Here is a 23399-nt window from a genome sequence, read left to right as displayed (position 1 = left end):
TGCAGCATCTCTTTGGCACGCTGGGTTCTGTTCCTTAGCTGGATTTGGTAGGCAGCTGCCAGCTGGTGGTCACCGTATCGCCTGTCTAACGCTTCCACAACTTCTCACAGGATTTGAAAGCTGTGTAATTCCTCTGCTACTTGTCCCTGTAGCTCAGCGATCCAGTGTACAGCCCTGTCCTCCAATGTCCAACCACTGGGCCTGGAACATACTTTAGGAAATGGTCCTGTCCTAGCTTGAGGGTTTTACCTTCACGACACTAGAGCCGCTGTCACTGCTGGTGGGCTGAATACAAGTCTCCATAGCCATCATTCTTCCACGTAGTGCATTTATTTCCTCCCCAGGTCTCAAACTTCTGCTCCACAATTTGGGGCATTGCTTTGAACTGTTTTTGACCAGTTTATTAATGACATGCATAATGTTACACTAACTTTGTTCTGAGAGAGCACACTTCTTGTTCTAACTTAAACTGTCTGTCTTTTACCAAACCAAACCAAACCCCATGGCATAACAGCCCTGAAGAGCCATGGTCTACCAAGCAACCACTGCTCAGCCCGAAGGCCTGCAGATTACGAGATGTCATGTGGTCAGCACGACGGATCCTCTCGGTCGTTATTCTTGGCTTTCTAGACCGGGGTCGCTATTTCATCATCAGATAGCTCCTCAATATTAATCACTTAGGCTGAGTGGACTTTGAACCAGCCCTTAGATCTAGGTAAGAATCTCTGACCTGACCGGGAATCAAACCCAGGGTGTCTGGATAAGAGGCAGGCACGCTACCCTTGGACCACGGGGCCGGCTGTCTTTTACTTCATTTAATTCTTATTTTAGTTTGCTCTTAATTTCTTCCTGGCTCAATTTTAATTCGCTCTTAAGTTAGTTTTCAAGTTATTAATTAGTTGGTCCTAATTAGATGCGAGTTAAATTTTAAATTCATTAAATTAGTTCTGGCTTGATTTCAGTCCACTCCTGATCTTACTTTCAAGGTGGTTGCTTAACTCATTGAGAAGAGCCTGGATCTGTTCAGTATCCAATTTTCTATTCCTAAATATTTCTACAGGCTATGAAGTATGCTACCAGTCGATCCTGATTCTGACACTAGTTGTAACAGATAGGCAGGTGGATAAAAATTCACATTACCGGTAGCATTTAAGGTTTATTAACATTTTTTTTTGCTAGCGGCTTTACGTCGCACCGACACAGATAGGTCTTATGGCGACAATGGGATCGGAACGTCTACTAGTTGGAAGGAAGTGGTCGTGGCCTTAATTAAGGTACAGCCCCAGCATTTGCCTGGTGTGAAAATGGGAAACCACGGAAAACCATCTTCAGGGCTGCTGACAGTGGGATTCAAACTCACTATCTCCCAGATGCAAGCTCACAACTGCATGTTCCTAATCGCACGGCCAACTTGCTCGGTGATTTATTAACTAACTCTAATAATTACTTACAAGTACACAGAGACCAGTTACTCACTCTCACACAAAGCTAAAACAATGATACCACACACACTTCTACAACTGTCATTAGGACCCTCACTGTACACTTTAGTGACTGCACACTTCACAGTTTACCTGCACACAACACAGTCTCACAAGTTGGTACAAGATACAAAGTTTGCAGACACACTGCAGTCTTCGTACACAGTCCCACATTACTTGTTTGCATTGTTCCACCTTCGCTGTCAGTTGAGTAATTATAATAACATCACTGAACAAACCACCAAATTTCAATTTCATCTTTGAAAAACCAGTAACTTTTCAGAATCAAGAAGTGAAACTTGTGATGGGTGACTTCAACAGCCACAGCAGTATCTGGGAATATGCAAGCAATTGGTTTGGGCAAACTCATATCAATTGACTCTCCTTCATGATAAGAAGCTTCCTTCCTCTTTTAATAGTGCAAGGTGGAAGCATGGTTTTAATCCGAATCTTTTCACCAATCAATCACCACTGATCTGCATTTAGGGCAGTCTCCCAGGTGGCAGACTCCCTATCTGTTGTTTACCTAGTCTTTTCTTAAATAACTGCAAAGAATTTAGAAATTTATTGAACATCTCCCTTGGTAAATTATTCCAATCCCTCGCTCTCATTCCTATAATAATAATAATAATAATAATAATAATAATAATAATCGTATGGTCTCAGACATGTGCAGACATTTCAATTTGATGCCATCTGGCTGTCTGCTCGTCAATTTCGATGTTTCGTTTTACTCTAGGCCTACTAGATGGCAGACCGAGTAAACTGAAACTCTCTTGGGCGTCTATGGCTGAGATCTTTTACATGCCAACATCGTTCGACATGGAGTGTCAAATGGACATTTTTTTTCCGCCCTTCAAAAATCCTACTACCTCTGCCGGGTTCGAAGGCCGACACTACCACTGATCCACAGAGGCAGCCTCCCCTTCTTATAAATGAATATTTGCCTTAATTTGTCCTCTTGCATTCCAACTTTATCCTCATATTGTATCTTTCATACTTTTAAAAACGCCACTCAAACTTAATTGGGTACCAATGTCTTTCCACACCATCTCTGCACCGAAAACTCAAAACGTACCACTTAGCCGAGCAGGTCTTCTCCTTTCTCCCAAGTTCCCTACGGTTTAGAGAGGTTCTGGGTTCGTTTCCATGCCAGGTCGGAGATTTTAATCGTGTCTGATTAATTATTATGGCTTGGTTACTGGGTGTTGTGTTCGTCTTAACACACACCCCTTTATATTCAAGCAACACACCACCATCACCACAGAAACACGCAGTAGCGATTACAGTACATCCCTCCATGTAGGGTTGACATCAGGATGGGCATCTTTACCAGCGGCAACATACATCAACAGTGTATAAAAATCATATGCTTGGGCATCTCAAATATGCAGCATTGAGCTACAATATGCCAGGTAATCACAGTGATCCTACCCACTAATAGTCCCTTTTTATGGAGGTTCAATTTCAGGAAAGCAGACTGGCACAAGTTTGGGACAGAGCTGTATGAAAGAGCCCTGTTCCTGAGTCTTGTTATGGTTTTGTAAAATTAGTAAAGGAATGCTCACTACTTTTATTACCACAAAGCTTCAGACCCAGCTACATCACAGGATTAACATCAGAATCGTCAAGAAAACTTAAAACCGGGCTAGTTGGTCATGAGGTTAGGGGCGCGCAGCTGTGAGCTCGCATCCGGGAGATAGTGGGTTCGAACTCCACTTTCTGTAGCCCTGAAGATGGTTTTCTGTGGTTTCCCATTTTCACACCAGTCAGATGCTGGGGCTGTACCTTAATTAAGGCCATGGTTGCTTCCTTCCCATTCCTAGGCCTTTCCTGTCCCATCGTTGCAATAAGACCTATCTGTGTCGGTGCGACGTAAGGCAAATTGCAACAACAACAAGAAAAAAGAAAACTTGAAGACTACCTAGCTTTCTTCAACAAGGAACCTTTTAATGCCCAAATACTGAAAGCTGGACAAAAGCTACCCTCCACTATCTCGGAAGCCAAAAGAGGAACCTGCACTAAGCTAACGGAAGAGGCAAATATGAGTAAAAGTAGCCAACAGGCATGGAGACTCCTCACACATCTTAGTAGCAACCCTACTAAGTCTCAGCTACATTCCAACATGTCCATAAATTAGATAGCTTATCAATTATTAAAAAAATGGTAAGCTTTGAAAAATGCCTTTAAAAAATCAAAATTTAAGATAATTAGAACGAAGGAACTTGAGACAAATAAGTTTAAATCAATTAGTCATCAATAATCTGCATTTTGGGCTGTTTCCCAGGTGGCAGATTCCTTATCAATTGTTTGCCTACCTTTGCAAAAGAAGCAGCAATCCAGGAAAGAGTTAGGCAAGGCTGCAGTTTGTCCCTCTCCGTTTCAGTGTTTATATAGAACAGGTGGTAAAAGAAATCAAAACCGAATTTGGAAAGGGAATCACAATCCAAGAAGGCGACTTCAAAACCTTGAGATTTGCCGGTGATCATGTGATCTTATCTGAGTCTTCAGAAGACATGAAACATGGATGACAACTAGCCCAGAAAGAAAGAAAGAAAGAATAGAGAATGCTGAAGGTGAGATGGTAGATCAAATCATGAATGAAGAGATATTGAATTGAATTGGTGAGAAGAGATTGATTTAGCTAAATTTGATGAGAAGAAGAGATAGAATGACAGGAAACATCTTAACACACCCATGACTTGTGCACTTGGTTTCTGAGGGAGTGTAGGTGGTAAAAACTGTAGGATAGACCATGGTCTGAATATGAAGAAATGACAAGGTTAGCACTGTATAGAGTGGAATGGAGAGCTGCATCAAAGTAGTCTATGGTCTGTTGATGCAGACAACAACAACAACAAATCTCCTATGTCACATTTTCAACATTTTTGAAAGAATGATTCTGATCAGACTATCTCCAGTCATAGAACCTTTTCTTATTGAACTGCAAGTTAGATTCATACCAGATAAGGACTGTACATCTCAGATCCTCAACTTGACCCAGTTTATGGAGGATGGATTTGAAGCCCAAAAGTCATGGCGGTGGCATTTATAGACCTCACAGCAGCCTCATGACACTATCAGTTATCTAGCCCTTCTACGGAAAATTTACAGCCTTACAGCGGACTATAAGCTGACAAATATCATTGGCGAATTGCTTCAAAATCGAAGATCCTTTGTCGGATTTCAAGGACAGTGGAGCCGTTCGAGATTGCAAAAGAATGGTTTACCACAGTGCAGTGTCTTAGCCCCCGCCCCACCATTCAGTATTTACACCAACGACCAACTACTTCCAGAACAAACCAGAAGTTCTTTATATGCTGATGACGTGGCACTGGTTGTCCAATATAGAATGTTTGATGCCATTGAACATCATCTAAATGTGGCACTAGAAGAGCTTGGTTATGTACTACTTCAAAAATCAGTGAAGACCAAATCCAGCAAAAGTGCAACTCACTGCTTTCTCCCCCTGTTGGTAGGGGCGGTAGAATAACACCCATGACATCCCCTGCCTGTCGTAAGAGGCAGCTAAAAGGGGCCCTATGGGCTCTGAACTTTAGAGCGTGGGTTGGTGACCACACGGCCCTTAGTTGAGTCCTGGCATTGCTTCCACATACTTGTGTCAGGCTCCTAACTTTTATCTATCCTATCCGACTGTCCTTGGTCAACCCTTGTTCTTTTCCGACCCCGACAGTATTAGGTTTGTGAATCGTAGGGCGTCTTTCATTTCCATGCTCTTCGTGGCTGTCTTTCTTTAGCTGATACCTTCATTTTTTAAGTCTCAGACCCCTTCCATTTTTTTCTCTCTGATTAGTGTTGTATAGAAGATTTTTGCCCAGTTGTACTTCCTGTTAAAACAATAATCACCACCATCACCACTACCACCTCACTGCTTTCCATCTAAAGCACAAGTAGGCTTCTAGGAAACCAAAGGTGTTACAGCAAGCAGTGAATTTAGAAAAACACTGTGATTCAAAATATTAAGAAGTCACACTGGGTTGTATTCTCATGTACAAGCAACACTGTCTGAACCCAAAGTTTAAAATAAGTGCAAGGAACAACATTCTTTGGAAGATAACAGGTTCTACCTGGGTAGCACACCCATATAGAGTGAAGACCACTGCACTTGCTTTGTTTTATTTTGCATCGTACACTAGTCCGGTATGGTATAAATCTGCCCGTATAAAGGAAGTGGGCAAGCTTCTTAATGAGACATGCAAGTTGAATAAAGAGGTGGTTTATGATCTCAGATTTTGCTGTTTGTATGGTGCTAAATAATACAATAGCAGTGTTTGTAGGGTCGCATATTGTTGTGGAAGAGGAGTATGCCCGTGGACAGAAGTCTGCAATAATGACTATGAATTACAAGCTTTGGTTTCTCTTCCAGCATGGTGTTGTACCTTATACTACTAACTGTCTTTTCTTTTGTATGATTGGTTTCAAGAATTAGTTTATTATTCATATCCCAGAACAATGTTAACATAAGTTTTCCAGCAGAGGGTACCGACTTGGATTTCAACTTGTGATCATTAGCTAACTGTCTGGCACTTAGTAATATTTCAGATTCTCATTTCCCTGTCCTCATGAATACGAGCATCTAAGCGAGTAAAATTTCCTTCGGTGATATCTTTCAGCAGGCAACTCTAGTGCTGTTCATTGGCAAAAAAAACAATTGACCCTCTTGAAATCTTTCCACCCACTGGTATACTTTCCTTTCAGTGATATAGCTGGCAATCTATAATGGACTACTTTCCTATGAATTTGCTTTGGTTTTACTTCCATAACATAAATCTTAATCCAGAATACTACTACTCTTGCATGCAATTACAGATGGGCTTCATGCCCATCCCGATTCCTGCCACACACTGTCAGAACCTGCTCGATAGATTTCTTCACAGAATAGTAACTTTGTCAATGTTGCATGCATTCTTATTAAATACCAAGTTTCTCAAAGATAAATTTTTTTACCACACACTACTGAGTTCCTGCTTCATTCAAAATAGTGTTTGTCTGCTGCGACATACCTCTACCAACAATTTTGCAATGTTCTCCATCTCATCGCATAACAAACATGTCACTGTGAGGCATTTAAATCACGAAAGACACTTTTATGTGTTTGAACACCCTGTTTTTCAATAATTGACGTAAGATTTGGTAGTATTTTGGTGCTAATTTGGTGTAATTTAATTTAAATTTAATTCAGAGAAAACATATGGTAACAGTATTACACCTGCAAAAGAAACAACTTAATTACATTTAAAGTTGAGTCTTTTGCAGAGTACTACTGTTACCATATGTTTTCTTTTTCAGGTAGTTATAAAAATTGTTTAATCAAAGTTAGTTTTGGCAGACTGAAGAGCCCAACAGTTAAAAGTTAACTGGGTTGAAACTGAAAAGAGATGGCTTCAGATATCTTTCTTTCTTTCTTTCTTTCTTTCTTTCTTTCTTTCTTTCTTTCTTTCTTTCTTTCTCTCTCTCTCTTTCTCTCTCTCACTCACACACACACACACACAGTTTCAATATAAGGAAAGTTCATTATGTGGAATGCCTACTTCTCTCCACCATACCAAATACAACAAAACTACCTGTAGATCACACAGAGCATTGTAATATGTCTTGTGACACTTCCTGAGACATAAAGGTTGCTTGTTGCAGTGATTTTCAAGAGAGATTACTCAGAGTTCCATTGCTTCTGTTCAGTAGAAGGCAGGGAGTGTTGCATGTAGAAGTTGTGCATTTTGGCCTTTTATATCCTAACAGACTGGTGTTTAAACACTTTGTTAACTGAATGGCCTTAATAATTTGTCAGTTTAATAAATTTGACCATTCATTTTTTCTCAAAATTTACAAATATTATTATGAACATTTTAGCATTAAATAAGAAAAATATAAAACCAGATGAGTTATCCAATATAAAATACCAAGGCATATTTAAATATGTGAAATGAAATTTGAAATAACTTGATAATTATTTACATAGTGGGGTTTTGAAAACCTTCTAAGCCATTCAATGAAATTATTTTGGAAATTCAGCCTGTAGAAATAATTTTGTGATACCCACAGGTCAAAATCCATGTTTAAAATTTAGTAGTTGAAGAATGATGATAGAAAATAATTTATTCCATTTGAAGCTAAAATATCCAGTTATATAGGAAGTGGAGAAAACAGCATAGTTTATAACCAAAGTTAACCGTTTTTTAAGAGCATCAGAGACTAAAAAACCTTTTACCTGAATGAGTCAGAACAGTTGACAAATAAACACACAAACAGCTTCTTTTATGTTAAACGTTTTTCAGAATCTTAAAATTGAATCTTCATCTTGTTATTAAGACACTAAAAGTCAAGCTATGTAGTTGAATGGAATTTTGTGATGCAAAACTTTGTACAGTGTAACAGGCTAATGCTTGTAAAAAAATATTATTTGCAGTGATACTTGATGATGGTTGCTAAATCTGTTTGTCTGAATCTCATTACATGATGCACTTTCCGTGTAATTTTGTCCACTTTAAATACAGTGTGAGCTTAGATCGCATCCCCGAGTTATTAGTAGAGCACATCAAGGGCAAAGACGATTGCATAAGTTTTATGAAGAAACCAAGGTAAAACTTTTATTAGTCATATCTACACTCTCTCAATTCATCTAATATTAACGGTTACTTTATTGCTTCATTATCCTTGCTTGCCATACCTTTGTATAAGCACGAAATAGATTGACATGGTAGTAATGTAGATCATCATATGCTGCCTATAACTTAGTTGGCTTGCAAAACAATTCAGATGATAGTAATACCGGTTTTATAGTCTTAAACCTGTAAACTTGTTTTGTTATTGCTCTGTAATGAGACAATGGAGTCATAAAAATTCCATGAATATTTTGTGGATGTTTAGAATCCTATTGCAGTTATATTCTGAGTGTCAGGTACCACATTATGAATTTCTTTCTGCGAACAGAAATCAAATGTTTACACAAGATTTATACAGTAGTGTGCTAATACTGAAATAAATTGTCATTAAAAATATTGTCTTGAGCATTAAAAATGAAAAATTACCATAACTTTATACAGGTAACAGTGTGTCCTCATGGATTGTCAATGCTTATTTGTATTATTTAAAAAATAGTATTGTAAAGTTAAAATATGTTGAGTACTGCTGCTCCTTTTTTTAATAAATAGGCATATAATGGCCTTCTTTATGATGATATTCAGTAGATTTTTGTGTTCAGGTTCATTATTTGTAAGTATACAATGAACAAGTGGAATTGTTATTATATTTCTAATATAAAATTGAATTTCTGGAGTGGATTTTCGTGGAATCTGAGGATGTCTTCTAGGCATTCCTATTCTTCTAATATTTCAATTCATCAATAAAATTATGTTCCTCTCCACTGTTTTTTTAGTTTTTCCTAAACTCATTATATTGACTGAGTTTTAATTTCATTAAGTATTTTTCTCTTTAGCTGCGAAAGAGTTACAGCACTCCAGTGTTTCCACCAAAGAGAGTGCGCAGTTGCCAGACCAAGGTGTTGGAACGGCGCCGGCAAAGTCTAGAGCACTACCTACAGGTCATGCTCCGCTTTGGCCCAAGTCGTGATCAGGTTCTTGCATTCCTGGGCATCAGCAAACCTCGTCCCACTGAAGTGTGAGTATTCTAATTACATTCCAGTAACAATAATCAACATGTATTATCACTGTATGTACCGTGTCAGTCTGTCGTAATATTGATGAACACAAAATATTTCCTTATATTTATATTTACTTATTTCATACTTGTGGAGTGAGTTTTTTCAGTTGAAGTATTAGTATTAGTATTAGTCTGTTGATTATGGGAGCACAAGATTTGATCTTCAGTAGTGATGAATTTTGCACAATGTTATACACATAGCTAATGAAGTACATGCTGTGAATTGTGTGGTGGGTATATAAAGTTTGTGATAGACCTTCTGAACACCTTGCTGTTATATGAGTGAGACATGGAATACAGATAGGATGGTCCCCAGCAGTGGTTGGAAAAACATGACCAAGACTTCCGTTTACTTCCCTGCCCTGCTAATTTCTCAGACTTGAGTCCAATTGAGCATCTGTGGGACCACCTTGATTGTCATGTTCACCTCACTATTTGGTATTGTGGTGGTTTAGTATGCATTGAAAAGCAGTCCACATTATCATGAATTCCAAAGGAGTGAAGTCCAAAATAGTGAGATTTTACTGTATTACATTTTCCACAATTTTACAATTGAACTTGCAAGTTCAAGAACGTCCCAACTCCAGGACAACACCTTTTTCAGGAGAGAGAAAAAACTGAAATACTTAAACATGGTTACAGGAATAACATAAAACATGTATTCAAATGATGAAGTAGGAACTTCTCAACATATCTATTATAGTAGATTATACTGTTCACTTGTCGCTTTGCTGAAAATATTATAAATATTGAGTGGAGTTGGGTCATTCTTGAAATATATAGGGTAAAAAAAAAAGTGTAAAAACAAACCAACTTGTTCATATTTGTTTCAAATTATTGTTTACAATAATTGAAGTTATGTCAGTCCTAATCACTGTTAGAAGGTGTGTCTGTATTTTCTTTTAAGTTATGGATAAAGGTAACTGTTTCTGCTGCTAAGTAAACACAAAGTTTCTTTAAGTCATTTAGTTTTTCTGACTTAAGAGGTATTAGCTCATCATAACATTTAACAGATTGAGAGGGGAGTTCTGGGTTAACATTGTTTTTGAGCAAAAGGAAACATGTATGTTGGTGCAACAGAAGACATGCCTTTACTGATACTTATTTCATACTGGTGGAACTGTTGAAATGTGAATGTTTTGTGCTCGCTCACCTTAAACTTCTCATTATTTTTGGTTACAGATGTTTTAAAGAATCTTTGTAAGTGATCTGTTAAATTTAGTATCATGACCCCTTTCACCCTGACAACCTCAAGCTTTGTTTTAACAAGTTGCATCCCACCTTCATACATCTCCATCCTTTCTATCTTTTGTTTCATTTTTCAATAATGGCAAATTTACGGTCACACAAAAGGAAACTGTGACCCATTGTTGGTACCTTGTATTCAGTATTGGTGAAATTTATCTGTGAATACCAATGTGAACAAGAATCTTATCATTGTGTAATTCTGGTGTTGACCCTGCAACTGTCTGAAAAAAAGCTTAAGTATTTTTTACATCTTTGTTCAAGTAATTTAGTACCGTCAACTGGGGTTACTATGGTCACTTTTTTCAGTTTTTTATGAATATCTTGCACATTTTATGAGATATCCATGTAAAAATGAAATATGATTTAGTATAAAGTCTTGGGTATCATCTCCTTACTAAAATAAAATTTTCGAACATCCGGTAATTGTCTCACATCTGAAAATGTAGTGACCATAGTAACCCCATGGGGTGGGGACACTATGGTCATATATCAAAATCACTCAAGAATTGTTACTAAATATGCAGGAATTTGTAGGGGTGACTATGGTCAAACAGAACATGTTTTTACAAGCATATTGATGTAAGAAATCTTATATTTAACTATAGTCTAAAGCTAAAAAATTACAATTATGACAAACGTTAAAGAAAAATTTTCAAAATGTGTTTAATTTGTCCTTTTCATTTATAATTGTCTCATTTCAAGTTGAAGCCAGTAAACTTTATATAGAAACTTAGCTTACCCCCACCTCTGCTCAACTGGATGTGGTAGTATTTTAAGAATTTCACTTGGATAACAGAAATGTATGCTTCCTTTCGTCACACAAAATATTCATGACATCTTCTAAGAAATGTAACTTTCACTTCATCTTCTTGACAAGTACCATCATCATCTATCATTTTATTATGTAATGCAGTTTTGTTTTTTTGGTACAAAACTCAACCAGAACATAGTCTCCTGCTGTTGGTTTCCTACAGCATTCTTCATTACCTTCTTCTTCTTCCTCTTGTCATCCTGCATACTTTCATCTCTTCCCAAGTTTCTTCATAACTTCCATTTAAATGAAATTCAACATCATTTTCAGAGTCTGATGAATCTTCTCTTGTATGCCTTTTCTGCTTCTTTCTGAAGATTGGTAGCACTAATGCTTCACCACTTGTTCCTGCTTGAAACTGATCTTGAAGAGGTGGACAAGGTTCAATATCCTCCAAAGAGATACTTTTTCCTGGCTCAACAAAATATCTATTCTTTCTTGTGGGGCTATTTCTTTACTTTGAATAGCGCATTTCTTCCAAGAAACTTAAAACTGACTCAGCAATATCACTAACAACTGAAGAATTACTGTCAGTTTCTAGGACAGACCTCACCATTTTGCCACTAACACTGAAATAAAAAGGACACAAACATGAAGTATGAAAGGAACAAGTGAATAATAAAATATAAATATATTAATTGTATACAATATTTAACAAGAGTAATCTAATATAACCCATAAGACAATTGCAATGAGTTGATACTCATGACCATAGTAACCCCAAAAACCAAGACAATTGTACTATTGTTTATAAATTTGCACTTTTAAAGTACAAAACAATTTCTTATAAAGATAAAATTACATACATACCTTCACAAGGAATAAACAAAGGTAAACAACACTTTCAGATGGCATTTAGAAGTGATGACCTAGGAGAAACAATGAACAGTTTAGCCAACTGTTGTTTTTGTCAAAAAATAAGTGTTGAAACAAATGATAGTCAGAAAAGCGCATTTCAGGTTAGAATCACAAGTTTTCCCGTTCTGGAAAGAAAAATGTGCGTAGATTGGAGGGAAATTTGAAAATTGAGATTTTAAAAATATATAATGTATAAATAAGCCTCAATAACATTTTTCCTCAGTTTTGACCATAGTCACCCCTGGGACCGTTGTCACCCCGGCTGACGGTAACTAGTGAAACAAGCATGACTAAAATTCATTTAACACCCCTGTGTGCCTCTGTTTCAGGCAACATATACATCACAGCCTTTTTTTGTTTTACAACTCTATATGCAAAAATTATGTAACCACAACTGCAGAGAATAGAATACTTCACCTACTTCCAAATGGGGAAAAGGAAATTTCTGTTGAAAGTCAAAATTCTCTATTGGCATGAGCATGTGATTCTTGCTCAGCTTTCTCAAGTTCTTTGAACACGTATTTGCCCTACATTTGTGGACTCTTAAATCTGTAGCCAGCTTCTCCCTAATGGTAGAATTTTTCTCATGGTCAGTTTTGCATTTGAGAAGGGCACATGTGCCACAAACATCTGTTTTTGGTACTCCAAAACCATAATTAAAGTGAATACAAAAGTAATCAAATAAAATGCATAAGTAACCTCACACTTAAGTTTATGTACATCACCCCTAGATTTCAGAAAGAAAGGCATCTGGATAATGTTCTTTGGTGAAAACGATATATATTTTTAGAATATTCAGGTCACTTAACAAAAACCTGTGATTACGATGGTTTCTTTTGTAGTGACAAACAGTATAAGGAAATCGTCTAGTATGTATATCAACCTTCTGGATGATTTTTCCTACCTTCTGTAAAAGGCGTGTGTCGTGAGTACCTGACCATCACAGGGTGACTCACCTGCAGCACAATGGTCACAGAGATGACTTATCCTCTGCAGAAATATGTCTTCCCACAGTATTTGCATTTGCTTGGCCTGATGCTCGTGCTTTTTAAATTTTTTTATCCCAGTTACTTTCATTTCTTCTTTTTTTGCCTCGAATTTTAGAAGAATCTTCATTATCATTCATTTCAGCACCACCAGCGGACTCTATTTTGTCACATATGTAAATAACGTAACACCAGAGACATCTGATGGGAAACTTCAGATATTTCAAAACTGTCCCAACTCCATACATTGGGATGTTCTTGAAATATACATAAATTTTGTGATGCTATACAAGCACTTTGCGCTTCGAGTTGAGGTGTTTTCTCCATCTACAAACATGTGTCCAAAGTTCAGCTATCCAAACATACATAAAGTGAATTTTGTTAAAAAGTGTAGTTGGGACGTTCTTGAACTCACAAGTTCAATGATCTCCAGAACTATTAGTTCTATCTAAATAGTGTAGGCAACAAAAATGACAAGACAATCCAATTTCCATTCTGTTATACCTAGAGTAGAACGCAGCCCGGAAGGCGGTTTCGTTGCGCAGAGAGAGACAGAAGTATGAGGTGCGGTGATGCCAATGTGGCTACTTATAACAGCATGTATGTGTAAAAATTTTTTCATCCAGTTATATCTTGAATTCCAAAGCGATGACCTATATTTTTTATGGTCTTAAAAGTTTCCTGAAAATCCAAATTAATTTTTAACATCAAACCCCGAGAAAGTGTTGAGGGTAATTTTCGAGATATTAAAGAAGTTAAATGGAAGTTGAGAGAAATGAAGGCGAAGGGCAGAGAGCATAACAACATTAATGTGTAAACATTTTTTCATCCAGTTATATCTTGAATTCCAAAGCGATGACCTATATTTTTTTGTGGGCTTAAACGTTTCCTAAAAGTCCAAATTAATTTTTAACATCAAACCCCGCGAAAGTGTTCAGGAAAATTTTCGAGACATTAAGGAAGGTAAATGTATGGTGAGAGAAACGAAAGGCGAAGGGCAGAGAGCATAACAACATGAATGTGTAAACATTTTTTCATCCAGTTATATCCTGAATTCCAAAGCGATGACCTATATTTTTTGTGAGCTTAAAGGTTTCGTGAAGGTCCAAATTAATTTTCAACATCAAACCCCGAGAAAGTGTTGACTGAAATTTTTGAGATATTACTGAAGTTAAACGGAAGTTGAGAGAATCGAAGGCGAAGTGCAGAGAGCATAACAGCATGAATGTGTAAACATTTTTTCTTCCAGTTATATCTTCAATTCCAAAGCGATGACCTTTATTTTTTGTGGGCTTAAACGTTTTCTAAAAGTCCAAATTAATTTTTAACATCAAACCCCGCGAAAGTGTTGAGGAAAATGTTCGAGACATTAAGGAAGGTAAATGGATGGTCCAGTTTCAATGCCGTAGGATATTCGCCGTTTTTATACATATCAAATATTGTTGTACGCAGAACATTTTAATGAAATCATCGAGGACCGTCACTGGCTTCTTCCTCTAAGGGTTCTTCTCTGGCGACCTGAACACCGCATTATTTTTATTTCCAAAGCTTGTTTTATCCTCTGTACTGTTTGCAGGCCGACACCACATGCGAGTGCTGTCTTCCTTTGAAGCGTGGCAACATGGCGTTCCTCACCTTCTCCGCCTATACAAATACACTTTAAATACTATTTCCCTCGCCTGTCGACGGAATACTTGTCTTTTTGCTCTTCCTGGATCTATCATACACACGCAAATAGTTCCCTAAATTCGTTGATTATGATATTTACAAATAAAACTCAAAACATTCACTCGTGACCCGTACAACAGGCACCTCTTACTGAAATGATTCTCTTGGCTCAGCGGAAAACACGCCATACAACAAAGCGCGCGAATGTTACTGCGCAACCCTCTTCAAACCGCCTTCCGGGCTGCGTTCTACTCTAGTACATTATTACCATATGAGCCATAATAATGGAGATATTCACTAAGTTAGATTTTTGTGGAAATAGTGCTCCTATCAATCTGGTGATGAGTAAGCTGGAGATGGTAGTGACTGTCAACATAATTATTCTTATAACGAAAAACCACATGGTTATCAACAGCTATTGATCAGAAAGGTAAAGGAGAGTGGGAGGAAACAATCACTCAATGAACGAAATCAAGAGGAATGAGTGTTATTGGCTTTACGTCCCACTAACTACTTTTACAGTTTTCAGAGATGCTGAAATGCCGGAATGTAGTCCCGCAGGAGTTCTTTGACTGCCAGTAAATCTACCGACATAAGGCTGACGTATCTGAGCAGCTTAAAATACTACCGGACTGAAGGATTGAAAGAGAGAAAGAGGGGAGAGGAGAGAATGAAAGACTCCTAAGGTATTGGATACCCTAATATTGTTGAGCCAGTTGCATGCGGTCTGGCATTGTCATGGAGAAGGGTGACATTGTTGAGAAGATCTGGGTGTTTGTCCCTAATGGCACCACGTAACTTTCTCTGTAGGAATGTTCTGCAGTTTTCATTGCTGTCACCATTGTGCCACGTGGAATGAAGTGACACGCAATCTCACCTCTGACATCGGCTTCACGGAGGAAGGGTTTTGCCTGAACTTCTGTCTTCGTGGTGATTCTGCATGTTACCACCAGTCATCGGGCAGACTGGCGTTTGAGCTCTGGTTCATACGCTGTGGCCCAAAATTCATCACTCTCCAAAATTTGCTTGCCTTCCTGCCAATAGCGAACTGTGTGGACAAAGCTTATAGCATACCATGTCCACATTAGCTTGTAAGTGAGTGGACATGGCACCCATTATGATGCAATTTTATGCAGATGACTTTATGAAAGAAAAAGATATAGCCTGTCGAAATTCCACCTAGGCCACGACGTGTTCGGTTCTTCCAAGCACCAGCTACTGCAGCACCAGTTGAGAGGATGCCAAAAGTGATCTGTGGAAACCAAACACCAACACCAGCTGCACCGGCTACCTGAGCCATACCGCACAGATCTACATGCACATGTTGCAGACCAGTAACATTCTCACCGTAGACATAACTAGTACAATTTAAAAGAGGGAGGAAATGTTATGTATTCAAACTCGGTGTAACAAATGCGATTTGACACTCGACGGTTGGTAGTATGGTGGACACAGAGGGATTTTCAGCTACGAACCACAAGTTTTTTCTCCATACTTAACTGTAGTTTTATCCTCTAAATACGTGGATTCTCTAATCAGTTTGTGTTATTTATCAACCCACAAATACAAGAGGATGAAATTTGTTGTAACAGTCAGTACGGTCTACAACCATTCACTAGCAGTGAACTTTTATTAATGCTGAGTCTTGTTATAACTACAAAGACGCACACACACGATGCTGTCAATTGTGTACATTATTTTATTTATAATACACACACATTATTGAACCACCATTTTAAACAAAACACTTCTACGAAGAAGAAGAAGAAGAAGGAGGAGGAGGAGGAGGAGAAGAGTGCTACATTAGCATGTCAGCCGATTACCAACTCAACAAAATCACAACATGAGTTCACCCAATTGGCTAACGACTTTCACTACAAGTCTCACTAACAACTCAACCCCAACTTCCGTGTTGTCTCCTGTTCGCAAGAAAAAAAATAGTTGCCATGACTTATGACTCGACCCTCATATACATTGCCTGGCCAGGCTTCTAGAAAAGTATGTCAGAACATGTTTTCTCGTAATTTCTAGAGTCTCCAATAACCTATTTACAATGAATGGAATTTTCTATACAACTCTCGTGACAAGATGCATTGTTCTAGACTATTACTGTGCATTGCACAACATTACACTGGATTTATACATTATATTTACAATTAGTAATAAATTATATACTATCAATTACATGTTCTTACATTAAAGAAACTCATATTAATATACACACAGTAGACGTGTCATGACATAACCTGACTTGTTTTGTTTCGACCTCGATTTATACCAAATTAAGTCCGTACATAACTATGTAAATAATAATAATAATAATAATAATAATAATAATAATAATAATAATAATAATAATAATAATAATAATAATAATAATAATAATCAAGCTTGATATTTTCATTGTTTACCCATGGGTTAGAGAATTGTTTCCAAGTTATACTAGTCCATTACACTTGCATCAATATGTATTCATTTAATATACCCAATAAATAAATTAATTATATTGTAGTGTATTAAAGTTACTTTTACTGTAATTAATGCTCTTTTCTTTGACAGATCTGTGGAAGCCACTAGTGAAGTTAAATCTCTGGATCATCAACCAATCTACAAATATGATAAGGATCCTTATATTGATTCAGAGAGAAAAAGTGCACTCCCAGATGTTGTGACTCAAGGTGTTTTGATGGCACTTTATGGCAAGACTCAGTGAATGACCCTATTGGTTATTTGTGCTACTTAGTGACTAAACTTTAAATTATATATTTTGCAATATTTCAACAATGGCACGCTTAAAAGCTCTTCAAATTATTGTATTTTTTAGTGTGTGGATATTATATGCGGCTACTTACCTTATTCGAAAGCCCTTGGGCGTTATCAAGGTAGGGATGGGTAAAGAACTGAAATTCTCTAAAACCCAGCTCGGATGGATGGACACAGCTGTGATGTTACCCTATTCTGTTGTACAGATGCTATTTGGGACAGCAGGTGATAATCTAGGTCCTCGAAAAACTGTAACTGCATGTCTTGCCTTAACAGGTATCAGTGTGTTATCATTTGGCTCATGGAGCTCATATCCAGTATTTCTCTTCCTTCTTTTCATTAGTGGCACAGCACAAGCTCCAGCATGGCCAGCATGTTGCAAATGTTTGGCTGCCTGGTTTCCAGATAAAAACCTCAATACAGTATTTGGTTTTATGTCTACATCAGCCTATGGTGGTAGTATGATTGCCACTGGTATTGCTGTCTATTTGCACAGTAATTATGGCTGGAGATTTGTATATTTACCTTTATCGGTGACTGTCCTTGGTCTCTCTCTTTTGGCTTGGGTTGTCCTCAAAATGCCTGAAGATTACTTATTAATTATACCTGGTAAAGAGACAGTGGAGCGCACAACTGTTAAAAATACAATGTCATTGTGGGACTTGTGGCGGATACCAATGGTATCAGAGCTGGCCATTGCAATGATGTGTCTGAAATTGGTACGTTATAGCATCTACTTGTGGCTGCCTGTATATTTAATGCAAGCACTAAACTTATCTGCATCAAATGTTGGAATTTTATCTGCAATGTTTGATATAGGTGGGGTAGCAGGTTGTGCCTTGCTGGGGTATGCAGCTGACAGACATAATTCATTATTCCACACATGGTTAGCTGTAGTTGGAAGTACACTTTCATTCATTATCTTCTTACTTACGTCCACTTGGGGTCTGGCTTACAATGCTACTCTACTGCTTTTCGCTGGGGCTTGTATCTGTGGACCAGATGCATTGCTAGGAGGTTCAGTTGCTGTTGCAATTGGTGAGAAAGATGGACGTAATGCAGGCGCTGCAGTTGCTGGACTTATCAATGGTTTTGGTAGCATGGGGGGAGTATTAGAAGGCCCGCTTGTTGGCTGTATCACAGAGATGTATGGTTGGAACACTATGTTTTTACTGATTGTCATGTTGTTGTCTTTAGGTTCCTTTTCTGTTCTCAAAGCATTCATAATCCAAAGAAGGCAAGTTCATCTTAGTACTGTGGCACTTCTATCAAATATAGAATAACCTTTGTTATGATAGTGTATTCATTTTATGTACATAATATATGTTATTTAATTTTACAAGCTTTAATACAGTGTTTTATGAAATTAAGTTCAGCAAATACACTTCAAATTAAATAATTAAACTAATAGTAACATTTTTATTTCCAGAATTCAAATCCTCTTAAATTCAAGTGTATATGTATCGTTACTGCAGTAGACCCTTCTGTTGCTTATATAAAGATGCTTGAATTAGCTTCCTGAAACTGCGCTTCTCTTGAATTAAGTTATATATCAGTAGTTGAAATATAAGCATCTGAGGAAAGAAATGTGATTGTAGCGGGAGATCTAAATTTTGCCAGATATAAATTGGGAAGGAAATGTGAATGACAGGAAGCATGACCAACAAATGGCAAATAAGTTAATATGGGAAGGACAGCTGATTCAGAAAGTGATGGAACCAACCAGAGGGAAAAATATCCTGGATGTGGTGCTGATAAAACCAGATGAGCTCTATAGGGAAACTGAAGTAATAGATGGTATTAGTGATCATGAAGCTGTTTTTGTGGTAGTTAAAAATAAATGTGATAGAAAGGAAGGTATTAAAAGTAGGACTATTAGGCAGTACCATATGGCTGATAAAGCAGGCATGAGGCAGTTTCTAAAAAGTAACTATGATCGGTAGAAAACGGTAAATAAATATGTGAACAGACTCTGGGATGGGTTTAAAGAAATTGTTGAGGAATGCGAGAACAGGTTTGTACCTTTAAGGGTGATAAGGAATGGTAAAGACCCACCTTATTATAATAGAGAAATAAAGAGACTAAGAAGGAGGTGCAGACTGGAAAGAAATAGAGTTAGAAATGGCTGTGTAAGTAAGGAGAAATTGAAGGAGCTTACTAGAAAATTGAATCTAGCAAAGAAGGCAGCTAAGGATAATACGATGGCAAGCATAATTGGCAGTCATACAAATTTTAGTGAAAAATGGAAGGGTATGTATAGGTATTTTAAGGCAGAAACAGGTTCCAAGAAGGACATTCCAGGAATAATTAATGAACAAGGGGAGTGTGTATGTGAGGATCTTCAAAAGACAGAAGTATTCAGTCAGCAGTATGTAAAGATTGTTGGTTACAAGGATAATGTCGAGATAGAGGAGGAGGCTAAGGCCAAAGAAGTAATAAAATTTACATATGATAACAAGGATATTTACAATAAGTTATAAAAGGTGAAAACTAGAAAAGCGGCTGGAATTGATCAGATTTCTGGGGATATACTAAAGACAATGGGTTGGGATATAGTACCATATCTGAAGTACTTATTTGATTATTGTTTGGTCGGAGGAGCTATACCAGATGAATGGAGAGTTGCTATAGTAGCCCCTGTGTGTAAAGAAAAGGGTGATAGACATAAAGCTGAAAATTACAGGCCAATAAGTTTGACATGCATTGTATGTAAGCTTTGGGAAGGCATTCTTCTGAATATATTAGACATGTTTGTGAAGGTAATAACTGGTTCGATAGAAGGCAGTTCGGTTTTAGGAAAGGTTATTCCACTGAAGCTCAACTTGTAGGATTCCAGCAAGATATAGCAGATATCTTGGATTCTGGAGGTCAAATGGACTGTATCGCGATTGACCTGTCTAAAGCATTTGAGAGGGTGGATCATGGGAGACTACTGGCAAAAATGAGTGCAGTTGGACTAGACAAAAGAGTGACTGAATGGGTTGCTATATTTCTAGAAAATAGATCTCAGAAAATTAGAGTAGGTGAAGCTTTATCTGACCCTGTAATAATTAGGAGGGGAATTCCTCAAAGCAGTATTATTGGACCTCTGTGTTTTCTTATATATATAAATGATATATGTAAAGGAGTGGAATCGGAGGTAAGGCTTTTTGCAGATGATGTTATTCTCTATAGAGTGATAAATAAGTTACAAGATTGTGAGCAACTGCAACGTGACCTCGAAAATGTTGTGAGATGGACAGCAGGCAATGATATGTTGATAAACGGGCTTAAAAGTCAGGTTGTGAGTTTCACAAATAGGAAAAGTCCTCTTAATTTTAATTACTGCGTTGATGGGGTGAAAGTTCCTTTTGGGGATCATTGTAGGTATCTGGGTGTTAATATACGGAAAGATCTTCATTGGGGTAATCACATAAATGGGATTGTAAATAAAGGGTACAGATCTCTGCACATGGTTATGAGGGTGTTTAGGGGTTGTAGTAAGGATGTAAAGGAGAGAGCATATTTGTCTCTGGTGAGACCCCAACTAGAGTATGGTTCCAGTGTATGGGACCCTTACCAGGATTACTTGATTCAGGAACTGGAAAAAATCCAAAGAAAAGCAGCTCGATTTGTTCTGGGCGATTTCCGACAAAAGAGTAGCGTTACAAAAATGTTGCAAAGTTTGGGCTGGGAAGGTTGGGAGAAAGGAGACGAGCTGCTCGACTAATCAATACTTGATTAGGTGGTGAATTCAATAAATTAACTTATTGTTCCAATCAAGTATCATCAATACGGATCAAGAATTATATTTATCACATGTAATAAGTGGTATGTTCTGAGCTGTCAGTGGAGAGATGGCGTGGGAGGACATCAGTAGGCGAATAAGTTTAGATGGTGTCTTTAAAAGTAGGAAAGATCACAATATGAAGATAAAGCTGGAATTCAAGAGGACAAATTGGGGCAAATATTAGTTTATAGGAAAGGGAGTTAGGGATTGGAATAACTTACCAAGGGAGATGTTCAGTAATTTTCCAATTTCTTTGCAATCATTTAAGAAAAGGCTAGGAAAACAACAGTAGGAAATCTGCCACCTGGGCGACTGCCCTAAATGCAGATCAGTAGTGATTGATTGATTGATTGATTGATTGATTGATTGATTGATTGATTGATTGATTGATTGATTGATTGATTGATTGATTGATTGATTGATTGATTGGAAAAATATCATTCAAAAGCAAATTTTCATATCTTCATCATTTATATGGTAGCTGTCATTTCTATTAATATATGATAATTAAAAACTAATTTCTTTTTCTTCATGGTTATTGGAAACTGTAGTTGTGTTTAGTACAGGATATTCATTACTTTTATTGCAGTAGATTGACTAATGATACTACTAGTACGACTGAGGAAAGCCGTGGCAAACTACCTCACACCTCATCTTGCCTAATATGACTTGGTATTATCTATAACATGACATTACTTACAAAAATATCTTTAGCAGCCAGAACCCAGTTATTGTTACGATAATTCTAATCCTAAAAGTGAGAAAAAGTTGCTTAAATCATCGTTTCCCTTTTCCTTCCCTTTCATTATGCCATCATATTTCAATCACAGTATTGTTCAGAAACTTAATCTGTCAGTAAAGTAAATGGTTGTATTATTTATTTTTACACATATTTATTATAAAATATTAAATATGCAATTAATGTTTTATTATTTCTATTAATGTGTGAAGTTAGAAAAAGGAATAAAAAGGAACATTGAATAAATGACTGGAATAAATAAAATGTACTATGAAATGTGTATGCAGTATATTTATATAGCTGGTATGAACTGGTTTATTAATGTTGAAATATAAAAGACTTTTTAAAAATGTAAAACTTATTTTTGAGTACCATTTTCACTACTCAGAATAGTCTTTGTAGTTATTCACTAGGAAAATATTCTTGTCTAAATTTTCTTAAGCCAACAGCATAGCCACTGGAACACTGAAACACTGGATCCTGTGAGATGTGCAAAGTTAAGCAACATTGGATGTGGTCACTACATGGATAAGTAGCCCATGTGCTATTGACTATAGGAGGAGTAGAAAGGAATGGCCTGTCTTACTGCCAATAAACTCCAGCTCAGGATGCCTGATCAATGCCTCTGGCCTAGCTGTGGCCAATAACTAGGTCGCCAAATTCCAGGTTTCGATAAAGCACTTCTTTGGTTGACATTTTCATGGGCAGTGTGATAAATGTGTAAGCTGTAAAGTTTTAGGAAAGCTGAGATGAATTTTATTAAACATAGCTTTAGCCAAACAAGTATTCTATTTCTAATTTTTATCCTTGTAATTGAATGGAAGGTGATTACTTGTTGAAGGGTAAATATATTTTTTTAAATATTATTTGTTTATTAATCGATTATGGTGATCAGTGAGAGGAGCTTAAAACGTACCATCTGCAGTGTGGCAAAATTCTGTATGTAACTAGATGACAATGGGTAATAATGATTCTAACAATACTTTGAAAAACATTATGATATAAACCATGGTTCTACAGTTAAGTAGGAAATTAATGATCTGTGTGTCTCAGTGCATCTTAATACAGTGTGAATTAATAATAATAATAATAATTATAATTTTATTGAACACAATGTGTACATTAGTTTGGGTTTTGCTTTTGCCAGTCTTTTGTCAGCATGTTTAAAGATTGAGTTCTATTTCCACATTTTTCCAGAGAGTACTTGGGGCATGGTTGGTTGCATTGGGTAGACACAATCCTCCTTGGGTTCATGGTATGATTCATTCTGGATATTTCCCCGTGGAAACCGTCAGTAGCAAATCTTATATAGAGATCGCGGAGCTCAAATTTCGGCCCCTTCCAGGTTTCTGTTTTCGGTGCTTTTGTGTCCATTATTTATCTTGGTATCTCACTC

The 23399-nt window shown here is 37.2% G+C and overlaps 2 protein-coding genes across 7 annotated transcripts in view; both read left to right on the top strand.

Annotated features, from left to right (window-relative positions):
* Positions 1 to 17445, top strand: part of LOC136886644 (sorting nexin-24) — a 73972-nt gene extending 56527 nt beyond the window's left edge. For all 6 annotated transcript variants that reach the window (XM_067159449.1, XM_067159455.1, XM_067159462.1 and 3 more), the window contains 2 exons: positions 8938 to 9119; positions 17292 to 17445. In XM_067159449.1, the coding sequence (XP_067015550.1) occupies positions 8938 to 9119; positions 17292 to 17445 (336 nt within the window). The remainder of the gene's footprint in view (positions 1 to 8937; positions 9120 to 17291) is intronic.
* Positions 17446 to 17515: 70 nt separating this feature from the next.
* Positions 17516 to 22360, top strand: LOC136886633 (uncharacterized). Its single transcript, XM_067159439.2, has one exon. The coding sequence runs from the start codon at positions 17516 to 17518 to the stop codon at positions 18776 to 18778; it is 1263 nt and encodes a 420-aa protein (XP_067015540.2). The 3' UTR covers positions 18779 to 22360.
* The last annotated feature ends 1039 nt before the right edge of the window (positions 22361 to 23399 follow it).

This window comes from Anabrus simplex, chromosome 1 (genome assembly GCF_040414725.1).
Source record: "Anabrus simplex isolate iqAnaSimp1 chromosome 1, ASM4041472v1, whole genome shotgun sequence".
Lineage (NCBI taxonomy): Eukaryota > Metazoa > Arthropoda > Insecta > Orthoptera > Tettigoniidae > Anabrus > Anabrus simplex.
Note: the sequence above shows the minus strand (reverse complement) of the source record. Positions and strands in the feature narration are given on the sequence as shown.